The 26,530-nt window shown below is 38.2% G+C and overlaps 1 protein-coding gene across 1 annotated transcript in view; it reads right to left on the bottom strand.

Moving 5' to 3' along the window:
* Positions 1-23,380, bottom strand: part of MCC (MCC regulator of WNT signaling pathway) — a 385,746-nt gene extending 362,366 nt beyond the window's left edge. Inside the window, exon 1 of the mRNA XM_081053748.1 lies at positions 23,215-23,380. Coding sequence (XP_080909874.1) covers positions 23,215-23,369 — 155 coding nt within the window. The 5' untranslated portion in view covers positions 23,370-23,380. The remainder of the gene's footprint in view (positions 1-23,214) is intronic.
* Between the last annotated feature and the right edge of the window lie 3,150 nt (positions 23,381-26,530).

The following is a 26,530-nucleotide window of genomic DNA, read 5'->3' as shown; positions in this document are numbered from 1 at the left end:
AACAATTGGCTGAGCCATGGTAATGGCAAAGAGCCAAGTGGCAGCAGGGATCATGGGAAGAAGGTTGTTTATGTGACTGACTCACAGCCTTTCTCAATTTTCCAGCCTGAAGGCACAGTTAGTGGTCAACCAATTAAGCCCTCTCCTTAGACAGAGATATTGTTACAGCTGAGATTCTTTTGGGTATGAAACTCCTCAAATGACTAACTCACCCACGGTTCTCGGTCCCCAACACACGAACATACACACACACGCACACACACACATGCACACACGCTCCCTCCCAGTACTAAAAAATGTTACAGAACAGCTCTTTTAAATAAGTGAATTTTAACGTTGACACTTTTTTTTTTTCAGATTTTCACAAATCTCTTGAAGCAGTTGGAAACTCCATGGAGTGTCAATCTACGCTGTCATCACCAGTGCTTCACAAGCAGTCCCTAGTCAGCAGTGGCTGCGACCCTTTCACCTTGCTAGGTCAAGGGCATGTATGATGATTCCCTTCTTGGTTTTGAACCATCAGGAAAGGTATTTCCCTCCTCTGACTTTATAGCTGCCTTCCAGTTATTTTTCTGCGTTGCCACAGTTAAACTGGTTGGGACAACAAGAAGAAAGTAACAGAAGATCCCTGGGGCAAGGGTGCGGGGACTAGTTTAAAAATGATTAGAGAGATAAATATAGTATAAAGACTATTTTAAAAAGAACCCCTCCAAATTTTTCCTCCCTATTAAAAATGGATTGCTCTGTTTGTTTTCGTTTTCATATAATTTAGTAAATTTTATAGCAGAATCGAGGGCCCGAAGCAGATGGGTTGCTTTCCTGATAAAGTGTCACTTTTCTATCTAGTTAAATATCAGTCATAATAAAACCCTAAGTAAGACTAATTGGGCTAAGAATTTTAAATGTTTTAACCTGGTCAACTGACTTCAAAGGGAGAATCATCAACAAAAATGATAAGAAGAGCATATAAATTCAAAAGATGTTCCTACATCATCAGCATTAACTGTAAGTGCTTCATATTTACTCTGAAGTGACATATTTAAAGAATTCTATTACCTACAAATTTATCAGTTGAAAAATCAAGTGTATATGATAGGAGGAATCAATGAACATATACTGTACATTTTGATAGTTATTTAAATATTTTGTCTATTATGTTACACAGAATGTACTAGAAATTATTAATCTGAGAGGAAATAATATGTGCATGCACACATGGAGTCACATACTGAATAATATTAAATAGCAACTGATATAAATAATTACATCTTGAGGACGTATACACACACATACTCAGAGATGTCATCCTTCACTATCTGTCCATGGTCTCCAGGGTAAAACCTACATTTTCATTAGACCCAGGTTACACTCCCTCTCACCTGTTTGCCTTACCTTCCCACCCTGCCACAGATCCAGTCCTACATGGCTTCCTGCAGTCCCAAAGCACGGCAATCCCATGCTCTTGCATCCTTTATCCTTTACTTGGAACACCCTTCTTCATGCCCATCACTTGGCTCAGCTGATGTTCCAGGCCAGCAGTTTCCAGGTCTCTCCTTAGAGCAGGGGTGTCCAAACTGCGGCCCGCGGGCCAACTGCGGCCCGTGATCCGTTTTTTTATTGGCCCGCAGCAAATTCCAAAACTATATTTAGTTTACTTAAATAAACCAGGTGAGGCAATATGTACTTCACCTTGAGTGAGTGGCCCGGCTGTTTGTGTATTTTACCGCATATGGCCCTTGGTGAAAAACGTTGAAAAAGTTTGGACACCCCTGCCTTAGAGAGACAAGGCTGCAAAGCCATCTGCCCTCTTGCCCAGCTTTCCTCACCCGGTATGCCTGTCCTTCACTAGACCAGGGATCCTTGAGGACAGAGGTGGCATCTTTTATCCTACCTTCCCACCACCACCACCACCCTCCATCCACACTTGGCACATGGTAGGAATTCACTACATATTATTTAATGAGTAAGGTTGTATTTCAGGGGTCTGTAAACTAACATAATTTATAGTCGGCCCTCCACATCCACAGGTTCAACATCCACAGATTCAACCAACCAGGGATTGAAAATATTCAGGAAAAAAATGGTACATTGTTGCTAATGTGTACTATGCAGTTAGGCCTGCGACAGTTGTGCCTGTACTGAACATGTACAGTCTTTTTTCTTTTCATTATCCCCTAAACAATACAGTATAACAACTATTTACATAGCATTTACATTATACTGGGTATTGTAAGTAATATAGAGATGATTTAAAGTATATGAGAGAATTGTGTAGGTTATATGCAAGTACTATGCCATTTTATATAAGGGACTTCCGCATCCTCAAATTTTGGTATCCATGGTGGTCCTAGAACCAATCTCTTTGGACACCTAGGGATGATTGTACGTGACAGGCTCTTGTCAGTGTTGATCCCTCAATGGAAGAGGCACAGAAAGTCTAAATTGGGGTGTGACCATTTGTTGTTTTATCCAATTAATATTTGTATTAATGTCTTTCTTTCCCGTGAATTTTCTCATCAGCATCCCTTCCTCTTTTTCTTCTCTTTTCCCCAAAACACAGTACACCTACTGTGTCAGTAGTTCCCCCAAGCTAATCAGAGAACTAACTTCCAACAATAAGGATAATGGCTTCTTCCCATTAAAAGCTGTGTGAAGGAATACAAAATCAATATACAGAAATTTGTTGCATTTATATGCACTACTGAGAAGCTACCAGAAAGAGAAATGAAGAAAGCAATCTCATTTACAATTGTATCAAAAAGAATAAAATACCTATCAATAAATTTAATCAAGGAGGTGAAAGATCTGTACACTGAAAACTATAGGACACTGATGAAAGAATTGAAGACACAAATAAATAGAAAGATATTCTGGGCTTGTGGATTGGAAGAATTAATATTGTTAAAATGTCCATAGTACCAGTATCAATCTACAGATTCAATGCAATCCTTATCAAAATTCCAAGGGCATTTTTCACAGAAATAGAACAAACAATTCTCAAATGTTTATGGAACCACAAAAGACCTCAAATAGCCACAGCAATCTTGAGATAGAAGAACAAAGCTGGAGGCATCATCATGCCTGATTTCAAACTGTATTATGAAACTATAGTAATCAAAACAGCATGGTATTGGAATAAAAACAGATACATAGATCAATGGAGTAGAATAGAGAACACATACATATATGGTCAATTAATTTATGACAAAGGAACCAAAAATATACAGTGGGCAAAGGACAGTCTCTTCAACAAATGGTGTTGGGAAAACTGGACAGCCACATGTAAAAGAATGAAACTGGACCACTGTCTTACACAATACATAAAAATTAACTTGAACTGGATTTAAGACTTGAATATAAGACCTGAAACCATAAAACTCCTAGAGGAAAACATAGGCAGTCAGCTTCTTGATGTTGGTATTGGCAGTAATTTTTTGGATTTGACCTCAAAAGTAAAGGCAACAAAAGCAAAAATAAACATTAACCTAAAAAGCTTCTACACAGCAAAGGAAATGATCAACAAAATGAAAAAGCAACCTACTGAATGGACGAAAAAAATTTCCAAATCACATATCTGATAAGTTAATATCCAAAATACATAAAGAACTCATACAACTTAATAGCAAAAAAAAAAAAAAAAAAAAATCAAGCAATCTGATTTTAAAATAATGGACAGAGGATCTGAATAGACATTATTCCAAAGACATACACATGACCAACAGGTACACAAAAAGATGCTCAACATCACTAATCATGAGCGAAATGCAAATCAAAGCCTCAGTGAGATTATCACCTAACATCTCCAAATTGTTATTTTTAAAAAGACAAGAAATAACAAGTGTTGGCGAGAATATAAAGAAAAGCAAAAACTTATGCACTGCTGGTGGGAATGTAAATTGGTGCAACCACTATGAAAAACAGTATGGAGGTTCCTCAAAAACTTTTAAATAGAACACCATATGACCCACTAATTCCACTTCTGGGTATGTAGCCAAAGAAAATGAAAATACTACCTCAAAAAGATAACTGCACCTCCATATTCACTGCAACAATATTTACAACGGCCGAGTTATGGAAACAACCTAAGTGTCCATCACTGGATAAATGGATAAAGAAAATGTGGTGTATATATACAATCGTATATTATTCAGCCATAAAAAAAATGAAATCTTGCCATTTGTGACATGGCACGGATGGACCTAGAGGGCTCTATGCTGAGTGAAATAAGTCGGGCAAAGAAAGACAAATACTATAGGATCTTATTATATGTGGAATCAAAAAACACCCCAGAGACAGAAAAACACCAAGCTCACAGAAATAGAGAACAGATTGGTGGGTGCCAGAAGTGGGGGTGGGGAATAGGTGAAGGGAGTCAAAAGATATAAAATATCTTTTGGTGAAGGGAGTGGGGGTGGGCAAAATAGGTGAAGGGAGTCAAAAGATATAAAATAAATAATCCATGGAGAATTCATGTACAGCATGGCGAATATAGTTAATGATACTGTATTGCCTATTTGAAATTTGCTAAGAGAGTAAATCTTAAAAGTTCTCCTTACAAGAAAAACAATTCTGTAACTATGTGTAGTGATGGACGTTAACTAGACTTACTGTGTGGGTCTGACAGCGCCACACTGGACATTGTGCGCTTTATGCCCACAAAGCTGCAGAAGAGAGGGTCAGTTTTAAGTCTCGGCAGCTTATAAATGCAGTCTGTCACGTCTGAGCAGAATTTTGGAGATAGATGTGGCTTGCTGCCTTATATTCGGCTGCTGCTACTCAATGTGTGGTCTGTGGACCTGTAATACCTGGGAGTTTCTGTAATACCTGGGAGCTTGTTAGAAATGCAGTGTCTCAGGTCCAACACCAGAACTGCAGAGACAGAATCTGCAATTTAAGAATGTCTCCAAATGATTTCTTTGCACATTGAAATTTGAGAAGTACTGGAACTTTATTGCATTTATTCTATTTAAGAAACATTTATAGTAATTACTGTAAGCCAAACACTTTTGAAAACACATTTTTAAAATAGTAACTCATTTACTTGTAAGAACAACCCTTTTTAGAATAATATAATAGATAGATACTATTGTACCCCCATTTTACAGATTAGGAAACCAAGGTATGAAAATATGAAGTATTTGCCTAAGGTCACACAGCCAGTATGTAATGGAGTCGGGATTAGAACTCCAGAATTCACCCTATATATCACAACTCTATACTCCTGCCTCTTGAAGACATACAATAAATAAGAAGAGATATTAAAGGAGGGACACTTTGCACCATTAAAAAATAGCCACAGGTGTTTAAAACAACAACGATTCTGGAAGCCACAGATTCTACCTGGAAGCCACAGATTCTACCAGCATGCCCAGAGGGATTCTCTGCTGCAAGAGGCTTGTTAATTCAGGAAGGGCTACAAGAAGTGAAAGCTTCTTTCCCGTGAGATATCAAGAATCCAAGACAAGCAGGAGTGACAGCTTACCAAACAGAGGACATACTACTAAATAAACAAAAATTATTACACTTTAGTAATATGTTTACAAACACTTTTAGAAATGAAGACGAGTCTGAATGGTAAAGTATAAAGGTTTAACTCACATGCTTACCTTGTGAATGCCCACACAACACATTAGAAACTGAGGGAAATAAATCAGATTTAAAAATTGGTACTTTTTCTTGCTTGACTTGTCAAAGTCAGGTCAAACTACTTTAAAAGTAGTTGCAGACCACCCCCAGAGCAGGGCCTCTGGCCTTCTGGAACTGTCCATGTGGTGATGAAACTTTGGCTGAACCAACCATTCACCGACTTTCTATTTCTCTTCTGGGCCCTGCATCCTTTTAAAACACCTTGCAGCTCTGATCTCAAATTTGCCCACAGACTTAGGTTTTCCTGGCTGCCTATTTCAGAGTCCCCGAGATAGTTTTCAATAGGAACACTAGGAAATAGCACCTCAGGGCGCAATATTGTCTTGAAGCCTCCAGAAAGTGGTCTTCACCTCCAGTCAAAGCAACACCTTTAACACATCTAGAAATGTTATAAACAGTGTTGGAAAGCCACCAGCCCAGAATCTGTGCACTTACTCAACCCTGAGTGCCAGGGGCATGCAGGCAGACAGAGGGCAGTTACATCAGACCATAGTGAATGAGAAAAACCCCAACAGCAATTTCTTCTCTAGCAACTCCAGAAAAACCTAGAAACCTCTCAAAAAGAATATTTTTTATGTTTATGGAAATAAACTGCATATGCAAATGAAAATAAATGTACTGGTGTACCAATTATGCAAAAATGCAATATTTTCATGTAATTCTAAGAAGCAAAAAGGACTTCATTGATTCTTTCCACGAATGTTTACTGAGTACCTACAATATGGCAGGTTACTGACTTAGGCCTGAGGATTTAATGGTGAACAAAAACAGACATAGTCCCTGTTCTCATGGAGCTTGTGGTTGAATGGACCAGAAAAACGCTAATCAAGAAATTCCCACCAATGAGCATATCATTACAAACTGAAATAAATGCTCTGAAGGCAAGGGAGATGGAGGAGCCAAGGAAGGTTGAAAAAGCGACCCTGGAGCTGAGTTTAGAAGTTTGAGAATAGTTAGATATGTCCCGATACATGGGAATTGGATGGGAACTGACAGCAGAACACACTGGAGAAACTGAAATTCAAAGACTAGAGTGGTTGGTGGACAGAGAGCCAGGAGGAGAGAGAACAAAATGATGCAGGAGAGGGAGGAAGAGGTGGAACCACGCAGGGCCTTTGTTGGCCAAGTTAAGGATTTTGACTCACCTGAAGGATTTTAAGCAAGGGTGATATGAGCAGATTGGCACTTCAAAAAGATTTCTCTGGCTAGAGTGGAAGATTGCATTGGAGGAGGGCCAAAAGAGACACCAGAAAGTCAGTTAGGAGTATCTGCAGTACTCCAAGGGAAACAACTAGGGTGGTAGAAATAGAGATGGAAAGAAGTGGACAGCTCTGAGAGAGATTTAGAAGGTAAAATAATAGGACTCGGCAATGAAACCAATATGGGAGTTGATGGAAAATCGAGCGTCAAGAATGAGGCCAAGATTTCTTCTGGCTTGTGTACGTGCATGTACTGTTGCCACATTCACTGAGATAGCAAGACTAGAAGATGAGATTTTTGTGGGGAGAGTTTCTGAATCCAATTGGACTTGTATAGTTCCAGATGTTTTAGAAATCCCTGGTGGAAGATGGTTTATAGGTACTTGAGTTAATTGGTTATACAGGTCTGAGGCTCAGAAGAGAAGCCTGAGCGAGACCTTTACTATGGGAGTCGTTGGCATCTACAAAGGCAACTGAAGCTGAAGCATACGTATGAGAGATGAAACACAAATGCCTAGAAAGAATATATGGGGTTAAAAGAAGAATGGGCAAAAGGTAATGCCTTGAGAAATTGTGACACCCAATTGCTAGGAAGAAGAGATGAGCCTGCAAATGAATATAAAAGGAGGTCCCAGACAGGTGGGAGAAAAGCAAGACTTCTGTGGAAACCAGGTAACGAGGGGGCTGCAAAAGGCAGGCAATGGTCAGCGCAATAGATTGAGGAGAGACCCTACAGATGAGGACTGAAAAATATCCATTTTATAATACTTGCTGACAAAATGGTCACTAGTGACCTTAACACTATTTCAATGGAGTGATAGTATGGATTGATGAGAGTGATAGATGCCAGTGTTGAGTGGGTTGAAGAGTTTATAAGAAGTAAGAAAACGGAGAAAGTAAGTATAGACAATCCTACGGAATCAAGCAGAAAACTTTCACTCAGACCAAAAGCCAAAGTCCTTACAATAATCTATAAAGCCATAAAAATCGGTCCCCCTCCTACTTCATCTTCGGCTTCTCTTCGCTTGCTCATTCCAGCCACACTGATCTCTTTATTTGAATGCACCAAGTCCTGTCTCACAGCTTTTGCTGTTCTTTCAACCAGGAAACTTGTTCTTCCACATAAATAAATAGCTGCTCTCTAACTCTTGAGGTCTTCGCTCAAGAATTACTTTCTCAGTGAGGTCTCCCCTAACTACCCTATTTAATATTAAAATTAACCTCCTATTCCTGGACTCACTGTCCTCTCCCTGCTTTATGTGGTACTTCTCACCATCTGACAGATCACATTTGGTTTTTCTGTTTAATTATTTATCTCACACCATCACTTTCTAAAGAATATAAATTTCTTGAGGGCAGAGAATTTTGTTTATTTCGTTCATGGCTATATTCTCAGTGCTTACAAGAGTGTCTATTATTTAGTAAGCACTCAATAAATGTGTTGAAAAATAAAATAATTGAACAAACATAATAAATAGCCTTAATATATTCAATCAATTATCAACTAGGAAAAAAGAGGTTTAAAAAAAACTCTATTCAAGCTAGCAAGAAAATTTGAAGGGAAAGATGGAGAAACAAAACCAAACCAAAAATAAAGCATAAATATGAGGAAAACCACAAAGTGACATTAAAAAAAAACAAATGCAAGTAAATGTAGAAATACACAATCCCTCCTGTGAAAAAACTGGCTTGCAGAGATAGCAATTCTTTCTATATTAATTTAGAAATGTATTACAATTCTATTTAAAATTGTATAAATTTATTGCAATTTCTAAAGTTCTTTTAAGAGGAAAAACAAACCCCTGAAAATAGCCAAGATGGGTTTTTTACTTATGGAGAGACAATGAGGGAAGACAATTCATATAAAACATTTAACCCTATTATAAAGCAACAATATTAATACAAGAAGAGAGATAAACAAAAAAATGTAGGATCTATAATCAGATGCACGTATATATTTTTCAAAGTTAGTGTACAATAATGTGTGTATTTTCAGATGAAATGAGAAAGGATGGGTTTAATAAATGGGATTAGGACAACTGACTAATCACTTGAGGGGAAAACCATATAAATAAGTTGTGAATATGTACTCAGGAACCACAGTGGAAGAGCCTAAAAAAGTGGACTATAAAATATAATTTTGAAAATCTTCTCTTTCTAAACCTTTATATACCCTGAAAGTGTCAGGATAGAACTGTGTGGGCAACTGCCTATCAACTTTTTAACAACTAGAATACAAAATGAAGAGTAGTTTTATAAGTTCACTTCATCTTATAACCTTTACTCAGGAACTGAGAAATGCTTTTGAAAATACTACTAATTACACGGTAGTAAAGGCTATTGGGTGGTTACCGCTAATACAGGGACATTATAGATTCATCAGGGTGTGTTTATACAGTTGACCAATAGAAACTAATTTAAACAGTGTTTCTTTCCATAAAAATATGGGACCATCAAAATTGTGAGCTGGTACCTAACTTCATAAAATCAAAGTATTTCAGTCCTGAAAAAGATGTTAAAATTATTTTAGAAAAGAAGAAACTGATTGGAGAGGTTTGTATGGCATGCCTAAAGTCACATGACTAATTGGGAGAGGAGCACGGAACACCCATCATACTGGTATTTTAGATTAGGTAAAATGCCCATGATACATATCTTCAAACATAAATTCCTCCGCTTCTAAGCTGGACAAAACCTGATAAACCTTTTCCTAAACATTCTAAAATAATTGTAATTACCATTACTTAATGTATAAGTTTATTTGTTTGATCTATATTTACTAAGTTTCTGCTATGTACATGTTGGGCACAGAGGTTACAAAGACAAAAAGACAAAGTATAGTCTCTGCCCTGAGTGTGGGGAGAAAGGAAATGGAAACAGTGAGAATATCACATGTGAGCAGTGCTGGCCTACAACCGTGTGTTAGGTACTGAGGCATCAGGAAAGTCTCTGGAGAGAAAGAGATGCATGGGGACTGAATCTAGAAAAAATGAGAAATTGCTCACCTGGCAGACAAGGGAGACAGAAGGGCACTTACAGAAGGAACTGCGTGTGGCAAAGCACTGATGTTTGGAACAGCGGGGCATACTGGAGGGTGGAGTGTGAGAGATAATACTGGAGCGGAGGGTAGTCACTGTGCCAGATGGGCGAGGGCCCTCAATTAAATGCCCCTAGCAGGAGTCCTAACTTATCTGTAAGGAACAGGCAAGTGTTGAAGGATATGAAGAAGAGCTGCCTACTCCATTTTGGGTTATAGAAAGAAAACATCAGTGCTCACGTACAGTATCCTGGAAAGGACAAGCCTACAAGCTAGGACACTAGGACAATAATTCTGATTAGAGATGAAGGACCTCAGGAAAGCAACAAAGGTCTGGGGATGAACAGCATTGACTTCACCCTTTGCTTATAATGAATATAAAACTGTCAACAGATTTTAAGAAGAGTAAATACTTTCCCAATAATATTCTCAGAGTGATTTTCATCCTGTTAATTGTTAAATGCACTCAGGTTAAAGCTCTACATAGTACATAAAATTGTCGATTGTTTAAAAGTTCAGCATGTACAAATTTGCCTCATAGGATTAACCTCTAATGTAGAATATTCTGCTAAGCTTGGTATTTCTCAAAAAGGAGTTCTGAATGTTTGCAAATAAGTGAAAATTTCTAACATTTAAAGGAAATATGGCCATATTTTTACAAAAAATGTCCTCTCTCACCCCTCCTATGTTCTTACTTCCTTCATCTGTACCACAAATTTGTACATGCTGAACTTTTAAACAACAGACAATAGGTGTCTTAACCAATGGCACTTGCCATAATGTTGAATAGATGCTCAATTAACACCAACATCAAGTCTAAGATGTGTTTTCAAGTATCTTCTACATCACTGATGTGAATGTTTAAAAAAAAACACCAAAAACTCAAAGCTCACCTATAATTTTTCAAGCAATAGTTTTAAGACTAAATATTCAACCTAGGACTACATTTGAATTCAGCTAACAACTGTCATATAAGACAAACACGTTAATGCTTATTGGCCAGTCTAGAAATTTGTTCCATTTCCATTTTCATTTTGTTAGGTAACAGGAATCCAAATGTCCAAATGTTTGAACAATGGTCCAGAGCATCCTTCTGCCTACTCAACTTTTTTTTCTCTCATCAATTAGTCATCAGTAATCAATGGCATGAATTTAGTAATTACTCATTTACATATTTAAACTGACATTTTGAAATGACAATGAGAAGCTGACAATTAACTGTTCTCTAAGGAAATGCCCTTTCTCTCCATATGGTTTCTATTCTGGGACTAACACTTAAAGAGATTTTCAATTTACTGAACAACAGAGAGTCTCCCCAGCTGAGACCCCCATGTAACTTCATTTAGAATGCAAATGCCTCACCTTCTGTACCAAGAATCTAAATGCCATTCCCATTTATGTTAGGAAGCCAGTTATAAAATGAAAATTCATCCCCACTATAGACCTTGGGTAAATTCTACAGTAAAGAACTTTAAGGCTTTGGAAGAAAATAAGTTTTCTTGTGTTAGCTTGGCAGCATATATGGTGGAAAAGGTCCTTAAATAAGGGGCTCTGATTCGTCCTTTCCCTCAGAAGCTATATTATCTTGGATCTTTGTCTTAAAATAGAGATATTAATTCCTGTTGCAAGGATTACATGAGAAAATGTATGAACTAACTGATTATAAACTATAAAGACTTCTATAAACATATGGAATTATTACTTTAGATGTTCACTAATATGCTGATTCAAAATATAAAGACTGTAAAATGGATTAAAGATGTGGGCTAGAGGAAAAAACAAAAATACCCTGAAAAATATAGTTATTAAAAATACATGTGGAAATAGTGTTGTATTTTGTAGAATACGTTACTTTTTAAAAAATCATGCCCTTCTTATTCTAATTATTTACCAGAATTCTATGTTTTTATGGCAAAAAGAAAGGAAAACTATACTACAATACATAAAGTTCAATGAAATCACTAAGTTTATGTCTTGGGATCCAGAAATTTCCAAAATGGGAAGTGGCCTGAAGCAGACCAGAAACAGAATGAAAAAAATAGAAGACTATCAAATGTTGACATTTTTATGGTATACGTAATCAGCTTTGTAAACCACTTCTCCAAACTTTAATTGAATTAGAGAGTATCACAATGCCTACATTCCAGCATGCTCTGAGAATTTATACCATCCACATACACTCTATGCCACATACACTCCTCCATTTTTTTCTTTATATATCCTGGAATAATTAAGTATAATGGGATTAAAATATTAACCTATTGTGAAATGACTTAAGGAGTTGAAGAAATAGAGTCTATATCCAAAAAAAAAAAAAATACATGTGAACAAACTGATCTACAGATTCAACACAATTTTTCAAAAATCTCGGCAGCCTGTTTTGAAGAAATTGACAAGCTTATCCTAAAATCTGTATGGGAACTCAAGAGACTGAGAACAGCCAAACATTTCTTTTTTTTTAAAGAACTAAGTTGGAGGATTCATACTTCCCGATTTCAAAACTTACAACAAGGCAACAGTAATCAAGACAGTTTTGTATTGGAATAAAAACAGGTATACATATCAAAAAAAAATTGAAAGTCCAGAAATAAACTCGTATATTTTTGGTCAATTCATATTTGACAAAGATGTCAAGAAAATGAAAAAAGAATAGTCTTTTCAACAATGTTGCTGGGACAACTGGATATCCACATGCAAAGAATGAATTCGGACCCTTTCTTCACACCATATACAAAAATTTAACTCAAAATGGATCATAGATCTATATATAAGAACAAAAACTATAAAACTCATAGAAGAAAACAGGAGTAAATCTTTGTGACCTTGGATGAGGCAAAGTCTTCTTGGATATGCGACCAAAATACAAGTAACAAAAGGTCACATAATGTATGATTCTATTTATACGAAATGTCCATAATAGGCAGATAGAAAGTAGATTAATGGTTGCCTAGGCCTGAGGAGGTCAAGAGAAATTGGGAGATTACTGCTACAGTGTACAGGGTTTCATTTTGATGTAATGAAAATATTCTAAAATTGATTATGATGATGGTTGCCCAACTCTATGAATATACTAAAAACCATTGAATTGTACACTTTCTTTTTTAAATTTTTTTAATTGTACACATTAAGTGGGAAAATTGTATGGTATGCAAGTTATATTTCAATAAAGTTGTTAAAAAATAACTTGAAGAAATAAATAGGAACAGCAGCGTCAAACAATGGTGAAGACCCTTATCTGAGAACCAGAGATATGAACTGAAGTTCAGGTCTTACTACCATTAACTGTGGAATCTTGAAGCAAATTACAATATCTCTGAGCCTGTTTTTCTCATTTTTAATTTGTGTGTAACAATAATTCCTTTTTCAAAGGGGCGATTGTGAGTATTAACTAAGGTCATATATATATAAAGTGCTTGCTTAGCACAGAGCCTAAAACACTATAACTAATCAATAAAGCTTGTTATTAAAAGGTATACTACCTAGACTGTAGGTAGTAGCTTAAAAACAATAAGTTGGTTGAGGTATTGCTGTAAATGTTCTTATAAAATTATTTATACATAAACTTAATAAACTTAATAAACAGAGTGCCTACGAATAGGCTTATTTTGGGACACTCAGTAAAAACAGAAATCAGGAATCCATTTCAGATTATTATAGAATCTCAGAGACTGGATGTATCTTCCTACCTAAAACAATAAGAAAACCAGACAAGATATATGAAACACTGATTTCCAGACAGTACACATATTGGACAGCACAAGACCCCGAGTAAAAGGGAAACTATTGTAAGCTAGCAAAGCGAGCCTGCAATTATACCAACTTACTATCTGAAGGCAGTTTGCGGGCTGCAGAACAGGAGGAAGAGTCCAAACAGCACCCAGTGGTCTCACTGAGTTGAGGAGACAGAGAACAAAGTTCAGGGAAGTCAAGGTGGATATAATTTGTGGTGCAGAGGGAAGAAGAAGGAATGTCTCAGAGAGAGAGCTCCAGAGATCGGTACAGGCTAAATTAGCCCTAGACTAAAGGCTTCTTTGATCCTTCCCAACAAAGCTTAAAGTCAAGCTTCCAAAAGATCCAGAGTAAAAGAATACAACAAAAGCCAACACCAAACAAAGTTAAAATGTTGGCACGTAATAAAAAATTACCAGGCATACAAAGAAGAAACATGTCCCATACCAGGAGAAAAATCAATCAATACAAACAGACCAGGAAATGACAGGCAGAGATAACGGAATAGCAGACAAGGAAGTTAAGACAGCTATTATACTATATGCCATATATTCAAACGGAACCTCTAGAAGTGAAAAATACAGTATCTGAAGTATGACTGGGATTAATAGCAGCTTAGATACTGCAGAAGAAAAGATCAGTAAATTTGGAGATATAACAGTAGAAACTATCCAAAATGAAATACAGAGAGAAAAAAGATGGGGAAAAAAATTAACAGAGCTTCAGTAAGGGGTGAGCAAATATCAAGCAATCTAATACTTGGGAATTGGAATCCCCAAGAGAAAGAAGAGAAAGAAGGTACAGAAAGGATGTTTAAAGAAATAATAGCTGAAATTTTTCTAAATTTTGTAAAAGCTTTAAATCTACAGATTTAAGAATTTCAACAAACTCTAAGCAGAAGAAAGCATAGATGAGCATTTCATCACCCCATTTTATGGGTAAGGAAACTAAGACAGAGGCCGGGACTGGTATCAAATCCCATAATTACTTAGTGGCAGAGCCTATCGTGAACCCAACTTTCCTGACTCAGACCCAGTTCTCTTTCCACTATGCTACAGATAAATAACATCGGACTTACTCTTTAATAAGTCACCTGGCTGCTACATGCATAGTCTGTGTAAAAGGAGGATGAAGGAGGGAAGAGCAGAAATAGGAGACTATTATTTTAATAATCTCAGTGTGAGATGGGTAATAATCTGGACTTGTGTGGTACTAGGGAAGGTGATGAGAAATAGTTAGATACAAGCTATATTTAAAGGCAGAATTGGTGGTTTTGCTGATGGATTGAATGGACTGTTAGAAAAGAGAATACAAGATGACTTTATTTTTTGACTTGGGACTCCAGCAGAGGAGTGATTTACAGTAATGGGAAAGCTCAGGAAGGAAGAGTTGGGGAGGGGAGTCAGGAATTTTATTTTGTATATGGTAAGTTGGAGGTACCTTCAGACATGCAAGGCAAGTTACTGCATATACCTGTCTGAAATTCAAGGGGAAAGTTGCAGTTAGAGATGTGGAAAGGTCATAAATGTGGTAGACAAATGACTCAATTTGGGGAAGCTCTAGGCTAGATGATCCTTCAAGGTCCTAAGAGATGAAGAATTTGTGATTCAGTAATGTGGTGCCATGTCATCAGGCTGAGCATCTCTTCCCAGTCTCACACAGAGCCCTTCCCAACATTATGGTTTCTCTTGCACTATTGCTTTACCAGGCTTATCCACTTTGTACCCTTTGCTTCTGTAGTATCTATCTTGCGTGGCTAATATGAGTGTTAAATAAACTATGTAAAATACCCAGTGAGCACTCAATCAATGTTAATTCTATCTAAGCTTCAATACAGAATCCCATTTCTCAAAACTAATGCAATTCAATTGTACGTAAATGTTCATAGTGCCTCAATTCATAATAGCCTCAAACTAGAAACAAACCAAATGTCCATCCACAAAATGAATGGATAAAAAAATGATGGTACATCCATGATGGAATGTTAGTCAGGAATAAAAAGAAAGGAACTGCTGATATATGTAACAGTATGTATGGATCTCACAAGCTCAAAAAAAGCCAGACACAAAATAGTACATGAAGTATAATTCCATTTATATGAAATACTGAAAGACAAATCTAATCCATAGTGACAGAAAGCAGATCAGTAATTATAGGGGCTGGAATCAAAGGAGAGATTGACCAGGCAGGAGAACAGGAAATGTTTGGGTTATGAAAATAAATTTTGATTGTAGTGTTGGTTATAGGGGTATATAAATGTATCAAAACTCATTGAAATATACACTTTAAATAGGTTCATTTTATTATATGTCAGTAATCAGGGAATACTGCATATCTGAGTTAGCTCTTCTGGGTGACTGGGTACCAAATTTGTCACATTCAGAATTCTCTCCCTCATATTAATTTTAATGTTTTTTCTTTTCCTCCTCCCTTAAGTTCAGTTTGTTTTTTCTGAGTGACATTATGATCTAATTGTAGCTTTGAGGCTTTCAGTATTATTCAGTTTCTTTGAAGTTTGGCTTTGGTTATTCTGTTCTTTGAATCTCACGAAAGCTCTTTTAGAAGTTGTGTTCCAGAATTATCACCTCTAAGAATAACCCTTATGTCATAAGAACTACTTGGCCATGAGACAAGGAATTTAGAGGTCATAGTCTTTTTATCCCATTTACCTTTTGTTTAAGTGGCTCCTCTAACCCTTTAAAAGCCAAATGACTCCTCTCTCTAGCCTCCTCAAATGGATTTCTGCTGATCAGGGCAAAAATAGTAGAGTATGTATAATATGTAAACCTGTAGTTCTTTAGTTAAATACACTACAGTATTCTCCATTCAACCTGAAAATATTTTTTGTTGTAGTAGTTGTTATTATTTTAAAAAGATTGAGTAAAACGTTTACAAAGCAATTCTAGGTCACACATTCACTAATAATTCCTGTCTTGACTCATTCTTTAATAATACAGTACTTGGAACAATGTATGTGTTTATTCTAGCACTAGATATCATATTTCAAAATTTCTGAGACGCACAGCTTAACATTGTGAAATCTGAATGTTTCTTACAATTCTGTTGGCCTACTGATGACATAGATATCATTGCTTGTGTGGTGTGAATTAGGTTGTTATGCCTGGTAATATGACAAATAATTGCAACTCTCAATGCTTCCTTAAGATTACAAGTCCTGGTTATTGTCTGCGAACCTTCCATCAACACTTTCTGTAAGACTAGAAGTACCAACATCAATATGTGCAGAAAGGTGTCAGCGTCTTAGAAGAAAATCATGCAGCAAGCAGTGGAGCCTCCTTGAAAGAAACGCCGCATGCCTGAATATTCTGATGCCACAGAGACTGTAGTGAAACATGACATCAATACTCCGAATCAAACATGATTTAGAAGACTTGGAATTTAAATCTGAAGAAGTTTTAGGATTATTTTGAACAACATAATTAGCTATTTTCCTTTTCTATATATGCACAATAGTGAAATATGATTTAAAAAATCTATGACTAAAACAGATTAAAGGAGACCTTTCTTTTTTCATTTATTTTTTTAAATTAAAGTTTATTGGGATGACAGTTGTTAGTAAAGTTACATAGATTTCAGGTGTACAATTCTGTATGACATCATCTATCAATCCCATTGTGTGTTCACCACCCAGAGGACCTTTCAATAAGAATAAGAAAATTTAATTGATGAGATGTGTCTTACCATAGTTTGATTGATACATAAAACAATGTGTCCCAATCTGTGGCATCTTAGATTTAATTCCAAAGCAAATAATTGGAAATAACCTAAATGTCCAACAATAGCAGAATAATTAATTAATTAAAATAAATAATGGGGTATTATAATTACAAATCACATTTTCCAATCTTTTTTTTTTTGGTGACAGCTCTATTGAGATATATAATCCATTTATAATAAAATTCACACATGTAAAGTGTACAATCCAATGGTTTTTAGTATATTCATAGAGTTGTGCAACTATCACTATAATTAATGTTGGAAGATTTTCCTCATCTCAAAAAGAAATCCTGCACTCTTTAGCTATCATGCTTCAACCTCTTCCCCCATTACCTCCAGCCTTATGCAACCACTGACGTACTTTTTATCTCTATAAGTTTGTATATTCTGGACATTTCATATAAATGAACTCAGGTAATATCTCCAATTTTTTGACTGTCTTCTTTCACTTTGCGTAATGCTTTCAAGGTTCACCCAATTGTAGCATGTTTCAGTACTCCATTCTTTTTTATGACTGCTAAATATTCCATTGTGTGGATATAGCACATTTTGTTTATGCATTCATTAGTTTATAGACGTTTGGGTTGTTTGTACATTTTAACTGTTAGAATAATGCTGCTATGAACATTCATGCACAAGTTTGTGTGAAAACATATGTTTTCAGTTCTCTTGTCCATATACTTAGGAGTAGAATTGCTGGATCATATGGTTAATTCTATGATTAAGTCTACAAGGACTTAGTAGGCATTTTCTAGAGTGGCTGCACCAGTTCACATTTCTACCAGCAGTATATGAGGTTCTGATTTATCCACATCCTTGTCAACACTTGCTATTTTCTGACTTTTTTATTATAGTCATCCTACAGGGTATAAAGTGTTGTCTTGTTGTAGTTTTGATTTGTACTTCCCTAATGGCTAATATGTTAAAATCTTTTTATGTGCTTATTGGAGAAAAATCTATTCAGATCCTTTGTTCATTTTTAAATTGGGTTATTTCTCTTTTTTTATTATTGAGTTGTAAGGCTTCTTTATATATATAATTTAGATACAAATTCCTTATCAAATATATGATTTGCAAATATTTTTCTCCCATTCTTTGGGTTGTCTTTCACTTTTTTGATAGTGTCCTTTGAAGCACCAGTTTAAAAACATTTGATGAAGCCCAATTTACCTATTTTTCTATTACATCCTCTGTTTTGGTGTCCATTATAAGAATCCATCGCCAAACCCAAGGTGACAAAGAGTTTGTCCCAGGTTTTCTTCTAAGAGTGTAATAGTTTTAGCTCTTACATTTAAGCTTTTGGTCCATTTTAAATTAATTATTGTATATGAGGAATGTAAGGAATATATACATTGTGTATATGAGGAAGACATACATTTCTATATGTGAGGAAAGTGTCCAACTTCATTCTTTTACATGTGGCTATCCAGTTGTCCCAATACCATTTCTTGAAATGTCTTCTTTCCCCATTCCACCTTTGTCTTGGCACTTCTGTTGAAAATCAACTCACCATCATATGGGTTTGTTTTTAGACTCTCAGTTCTATTGCACTGATCTATATGTCTATCCTTCTGCTGGTACTCTGCTGGCTTGATTACTGTTGCTTTGCAGTAAGTTTTGAAATAGGGAAGTATGAATCCTCCAACTTTGTTCTTCAAACGTTTTCAAGATTGTTTTGACTATTTTGGGTCCCTTAAATTTCCATATGAATTTTAGGATCAAATTGTCAATTTCTGCAAAAAAATGACAGCTGGGATTCGAAGAAAGGTTGTTTTGAGTCTGGAGATCAATTTGGAAGAGTATTGCCATCATAACAATATTAAATCTTCCTATCCATGAGCGTTGGATGTCTTTCCTTTTATCCAATCATTTTTAATCTACTAGAAGAATGATAGGATGCAGATGTATCACCAGGAAAACAAAAATGATATTTCTTGGTTATGGGATAATGGATAATTCTGATTTTCTTTTTATACATTTCTGTATTTTCCAAATTTTCAATAAGAATATATTTTATATAACCAGAAAGCAGCTATTTTTAAAAGCAAATATTCTTTAGTAAAATATACTATATTTAAAGTATTTCATAAACATGAAATATGCTTGACAATGAAAATGCTTAGAGATTTGTCAGTATACATATTCTTCATCATTTATTCATCAGAATTTACTGATTGCATGTTGTATGTCAAATACTGCATGAGATCCTGACTGTACTGTTTCAACAAAACAGACGTGATTCCTGCCCTCATGAAGGCTACATCGGGTGGGGAAATGGCAATAAACGGGCAAACAAAGTAGTAAATAGAAATGCAATTACAAGTTGTAAAGAGTGCTTTGGAAGAAAGCTATTGGTACTACGATGGAGAATAATGGTGGGGTACAGCAAACCCACCTTTGATATAGTGGTCAGGGAAACTCCTCGAAGGCAGCAACGTTTGAGCTGAGACTTGGTGACTAAGTATAAATGTAAGCATTAGTTTTAGACATTTGCCAGAATGTTCAAGATAGTTTCTTAAATTTAAGGGTAAACGCAGAAGCTTTAAAATACTATTTGTTAATTTTAACTAATAGGGTAACCCCACCATCTCCTATAACATCATAAATAGGGTCCAAAAATACAATACCATAAAATGTGGGATCAAGTCACTGAACAGTTAATGAAATGCACAGAAGAGCCTGCTGTGGTCCCACTGTGCAGCCCAAATCCTGCCATGTTCAAGCTGTGGTTTAACTCCACCTGATGGAGTTATTTGTCTGCTCCAGCTTAAGGAGGATGACTCTGGGTCCAAGAGAGATGACTCTGGGTCCCTCTGGCAGACTGGGAGTTTCTTGGCAGAAACAGCTGTTCCAGAAATCTCCAGTTAGCTGACGCCCTTTTTGCCAGCCTGATGGGGAAGGTGGGCCAAGAGAATATTGAAGATTCAAAGCCCTCCCTTTTACTTCCTTCTCTCTGAGATGGTGCACCCTGACATTTACCTTTTTGACTCAGTCTATCAGTCTATCTTTCACTTAACCTTTCTCCAAACCTAAGATCTCTATCCCACTCCTGTTTGAAAATAAGGGCTAAGCAAAGGACCAGAGCCAATATAGTTGAATGTGCATTATTTATTATAGTATATGTTTTGATTTTTACCTGCTTACCTAATATCCATTCCCTGCTTTTAGTAACAGAACTCTGATTTTGTTTAGGAGGCAATGTGACGAACTGACTTACAAACTTCCTTGAATTCTTTTTCTTTTTAATTTTTATTTTATTATTATTATTTTTTTACTTCCTTGAATTCTATTGCAAATACACATAGTAAGGTGATGTAGTTTGACCAATAAGATATCAATTAAGGGAGCGGGGAAACTCTGCTTTAATGATATAGGCACCACTGATTTCAGCTTCCTGTTTCAAATTCCTCCCTAGAACTTGGAGATGAGGCTGAAGATAAATCAATCATTTTAAGACTACAAGATAACCATGAGGGTGAATGCTTCATGGGAAGAACCGTGATGCACAGAGATAGAAGGGTGCTGGGCATTGACGCCATTTTGGAGCAGCTGTCCCAGCCTGATGGACACCTTCAAATTTCTAGTTAAGAAAGCCAACCCTTTTTTGACTGTGGTTAGATTTCTTTAATTCTATACAGCCAACTGAAATCCTAACAATACAGCTGTGTACCATGAGCACAAAGTTAACATCTTTAAAGAATCTGAGGTTTAGTGGGGTTTCATGTAGAAAGTGCAACTCGCATGTTTAATAAAAGAGAATATTCATAGCATTCCACACCATATCACCCAGTGGTCAGTAAAGTTCATTAAAGAGGGCTAGCACAGAGGAGCAGCTTTGGAGAGGGAGTCATTTAATGCCACTTATTTTCATTAACCCCATACCAAATAAATATGTATTCCAGGTAAAACTGTGCTTGTTGTATAAACATACTTCTAGAGAAGTTCCTTGGTGCTCCCTTTCAATAAGATTTCCATCCCTGAAATCCTCCTATATGGAAATTTTGTAACACCATAACTTCCAGGACAACTCTGCCCGCAGTTGAAGTTACAGCTTAGGGTTCATTACTGCATATACCTTTCAACTTTGAAGCAGATATATTAAAATGATGTGCCTCAAGGAATGATACAGTTTTTTCCACTTTTGCCCCAGCAGGTAGGTGTCTACACACAATGCCTTACCCTCCAACACAAAGTCCTCAAATTATGCTCCGTAAGGATAGATTCAGCCATCATTCAAAATAATATAAGCATTTGTACAGAAAGTCTAGTTCAGATAAGGCAAGATATTACTGGGACAGATTAGAGGAAGGGAGGGAGAGAATTCTGCTAATTTTCTATGTGCACTCTTGTTCATGTGAATTACATTTTTTTTGCATCCTAACTTGAAGAGTGTAGATTTTTATTATTGAAAATTAGATAATGGCCTTTCGAATAGGAAAACCACCACAACAAATCCAAACTATATGATGACATTTTTAATCCCAGAAGCAAAATAGGAAAAGACTTCCAGATAAAAATCTATGTGGTCAACTAGAGTTATATATTATTTTTCAATTTCAGAACAGAATTACTTCATAACATTTTCTGATATCTTTCTAATGTTTCCCAATGACACTTTAGAAAAGTAAATAAAATTCAGCTAAGAAGTCTCATAATAGAGTCAAAAGTCCCAAATAGATTATTATTTTTCTAATGGTCAAATTTTTACATGTCAAATTACCTGTTTCAGAGATCTTTAAAAAAATTCTTTTTTTTGGGGGGGGGGCGTTCCCCACTCTTTTTTTCCCTTTAAGTAGGCAAGGACAATCATCAGGAGACAGCCTGGAATTATCAGAGACCTTTCACATCACCAAGACAAAGGTGTAATACACAAAAATGTAATACACAGGTGTAATATACAACTTAGGCGGTCTACTTCCTTGAAGGCAATTCAAATTTCGGCGCATAAGGTCTTCAGCGACCTATGCCAACCTTTCATAGAAGCATATGGTAAAAGATTACGATTGCCTTCTTCACCATCAGTGTCTGCTAAGTGATGAAAATTTGGGCAGACGTAATTATTTTGCCAAGCCCTGCGGCTGGAAGCCGCCACACCGCCCCTGGAGGGGATCTGGAGGCAAACACTGCGAGGATTATAAGAGGTCGCGCAGAGGCGCGGGGAGACCCCTCTGGAGGCTCACCTGGTTAGCGCGCGTTGCCGGGGAGGGAGTAGGGTCCCCATGCCAGACTCGCCTCTAAACCCCCCGTTTGCGCCGGAGTGCTTCGTTCCCCTCAGGCTAATAGGTTTAAATCAGTATACTGGTGGCAAACCATGCCTGTTCTTTGGATTACTGAGTTTGGAACGCAGGGACTCTGTGGCGCGTGAAAGTTCTTCAAGGCTTGTTTCCCTGTTCAACTCTGTCACTGCGAGAGGGAGAGAGCATCCCTGCCCTGGTCCGGCTCCGGGGCTGTTCACGAGCAGCCGGACCGCTCGCTGCCCGGTGCCACCGTGTGTTGACACCCAGGAGCCCGAGGCTGCAGGGCAGCCCCTCCCACCTGGGACACGCGGCCACAACCCGTTGCCCCACGGGCAGGGGCGCTCCGAGACCCAGCGGAAGACTCGCATCTTCACCAGATAGCTCGCAACGCCCAGACAAAGACAGCGCTGGGAAAAGTTGGACCAACTGGCACCTCCAGAAGGCGAGCCCCGCAGCCCCTCGGTCTCGGGGACCGAGCCCGCGCTGCGCTCTCAGAGTCGCAGCCAACTTTTCCCGGGAGCTTCTGAGCAACTTGCTGCAAGTTGGGGCGAGAGGGCAGAGGAGGGGTCAAGGGCGGCGCGGAGAGGCTGGTCTCGCCCCAGCCGGTGTCGCGTACCTCCCCGAGTACCTGCTAATGTATCCGTCCCCGTCGCCGTCGCACGTCTGGAAGAGGCGCCGCATCCGCTCCTCCTCGCCGGTGCTGGACGTGTCGCTGCTGCTGCTACCGCCGCGGCCGACGCTGCTGCCGCCGCTGGCGCTCCGGTCCGCCGCGGCCGCCATCATGCGCCGGCTGCCTGCTCGGGAGGAGGAGGACGCGCGGCGGCAGGAGGGATCCGCGAGCCTCGCACGCTGCTCGCAGCCGCCAACCTGCCTGACGACGGAGCATGCCCAGTGGCCGCCGGGGCGCTCCGGGCGACGGATTCCACCTCTCCGGGTTTTGTCGGCACTGGGAAGATGGGCGCCCTGCAATCGCAGGAGTAGGCACCTTAGCGGAGAGGGAGGAGGGGAAGGTGGCTCGTGGAGTCAAGGAGCCAAGGGTGGCGACGGGGACGCGAGGGGTGGCAGGATACACAGGAGGCGCGCGGGGAAGGTGTCAGCTCCGTGCACCCGGCCACCACCGGGGCCCTGACACTTGGGGACGCTTCAGGCAGAGGGCGGGGGTTCTCCCCGCAGAACTCTTCAGACTGCCCGGGAGTCGTGGATTCCTTTTTCAGGAAAAAGATAAACACTCCCGTTTTGCAAGCTCAAAGCGGTGCCCCTACTCCCACTTTGCGATCTGGGCTTGGTTCTGCACCCAGGGTCCCAAATGAGACTTGGAATGACTGGTCTTTTTGTAAGTTTATTATTATTATTATTATTATTATTATTATTTTACACCTGTCAAGATATCTTACCCGCTTTAGCCTCCACTGGTCTTTCATCTCTGGTTGGAACAATTTGCACTCCTGTGTGGCATTATGCATATTTGGTCCATTTCTGGAACTGGCTCAGTTTCCTGACCTGGCATCACTACAACTTGCCCCTGCAGCTTTAATAACATCAAGAGAGAACATAATAGATGGTCCCATCTGATCTACACAACAGACCTGAAAGATGTCTCTACTATTATCATCCTTATGGTATAGGAGGTAGGTAACTATCTCACAGGTTATCTTGGTTATAAAATAAGATAGTATATAATGCACTTAGGACAATGTGTGGCTTCTACTAAGAATGCAATAAATGTTAGCTGTCATTACCACCAACTTACAGATAAGAAAAGTTGAGGCACCAAGAGAGATTTGCTTAAGGTTCCAGTCTCAGTAAGTGTCAGGGCAGAAGCAAGCCCAGACAGGCAGTCTAACTCAAGAGCAGGAGCACTTAAACACCGCAGTATCCTTCTACCACAGCAGAAAGGGACCCACAATGAACCAATTTGTGGTTTAATGAATGACTCATTATTCTGTCCCAGACTTTCTGCCAGAGGTCTATGAAATCCTGTGGTAGTTTGAAAACACATCCGCAGATTTTTTGGTGCACCTCTCATCAAGAGATGGAGCCTGTCACCTCCCCTGGAATCTGAGTGGGCCTCCTTGACTGTCTTGACTTGTGAGACCAGATTAGAAAAGTCAATGCATATTCCAGCTGGCTCTCTCACTTGGCGCACAGATCTCTGAAGTCCAGAACTGCCTTGAAAGAAGGCCACCCTGAAGTTGCTAGGCTGGAGAGACCATGTGGAAAAAACCATGTAAAGACAGAAAGAAATGCCCAAGGAGCTTCAGATGTCTGAGCTTCCCCAACCCAGGAACTAGATGAATGAGTGAGCCTTCAGACACTGCTGGCCCTAGACACTGCAACTGCACAAGAGACCCTCAGCAAAAATTGTCCACCTGAGATCAGCCAATCCCAGAGATACGATGATAATAAAAGGATTGTTGTTTTAAGCCACTAAGTTTTGAAGTGTTTTGTCATGCACCAATAGATAACTGGAACACGTCCATATGTCTTGAGACTGTCTGCCAGGCCATAAGGAAGTTTTCTCTGCCCTCTTCTCTCCTTTCTCCACCCCATCCACTATTCCTACTTTAGCTCTTTTGAAGTCTGTAAGTTCTCAGTATTTCAGGGCACTTACACAGTAAATAGGCTGACATCTTAGAAGAACTTTGTCAATATATCCAGCATTTGCATAATAGGTGCTACTAGCAACACAAATATTCCTGTCTACAATTGAAGAAGGACCAGTGCCCAAGTTTCTAAAAATAAGTAAATATTAAAAACCTTTATTTTTCTAATTTTTCATAGAATAAAATGTTTGTTATTGTCTGACAATACAGTGAGACAGGTGTTGTTATCCCTCAAATCTGCTAGAGCATCGATGGTTTGGAGGAGAAAATAGAAAGAAAAAAAGCTTTTATCTAACTACAACACGTGTGGAAACCCAAAGGATTTTCCAGGATTTGAGAAGATCTCTTCATAACCACACTCCATATAGACAGAAAATGGAGTGTAAACCTCAACCAGTCATATCTCAAAGCAAAAAATGTTTTTCTCCTGAGAGAACACACGCACAGAGCTCTGGAGGTTTAAATTTAAATCGTCTTGAATTAAATCTGAACACACAAAAAGTGGATCTTGACACATTTCCTAAACAACATTTGCTCATGCTTGGGTAACTCAGAAATGGCTGCACAGATAGCTTCAACCTTCTAGAAAAGAATTTGCTTCTGAGCTTATATGAAGCACATGAAATTTCAGCTGAAAAGGTTACTAGGAAATGGAGAAATGTGTAAGACATTGAAAATAGAGATGCCATATGAATATAAAGATGATAAATGTAAAGCAGGAGCTTGGAATGAGAACAATACCCGTGGCCACAAATCTAACTGTACTGGTTATGTCATAATTTCAAAGGTTTTATGTGTTTATCTGAGATGAGTACATAGCTCAACATCGTTGTTCTTATCCCGTTTATTTTTCTTCTTTTCACATTTCTCTTGGTTATAACAGCACTTCATATTTATGTAATACATTTCAAAATACACTGTATACACTAAACGATATACTGTCCTTTAGGTCTAAAGTTACCAGTTAAAACAAACAAAACAATTGCAGCATTGTGCAGACCTGATTACCCGGTGTTTGCCCCTCCTATTTACCAGAATTAGGACTACATTCTAGAATTGGAGTGAGGACCCCTCTGATGCCCTCTGCCCACTTTTCTCTCTCTCTTAGGTGTTTTTAAGAGCTCAGCTCAGTTCCCATGTCCCTGAAGAAGCCTTTCTTCACCATCCATGTCACACTGATCTTCCAGAGCTTTCAGCTTGAAGCACACATTTTGAGAGCAGAATCATATAATTTAATGGTGATTTGCCTCCCCCACTCCTAATTTAATATTAAATGAGGTTGTAAATTCCTGAGAGAAAACAGTGGAGTTGAGGGAGCCGACTAACTTTTATGGAGCCTTT

The sequence above is a fragment of the Rhinolophus hipposideros genome, assembly GCF_964194185.1.
Source record: "Rhinolophus hipposideros genome assembly, chromosome: 7".
NCBI classification, from domain to species: domain Eukaryota; kingdom Metazoa; phylum Chordata; class Mammalia; order Chiroptera; family Rhinolophidae; genus Rhinolophus; species Rhinolophus hipposideros.
Note: the sequence above shows the minus strand (reverse complement) of the source record. Positions and strands in the feature narration are given on the sequence as shown.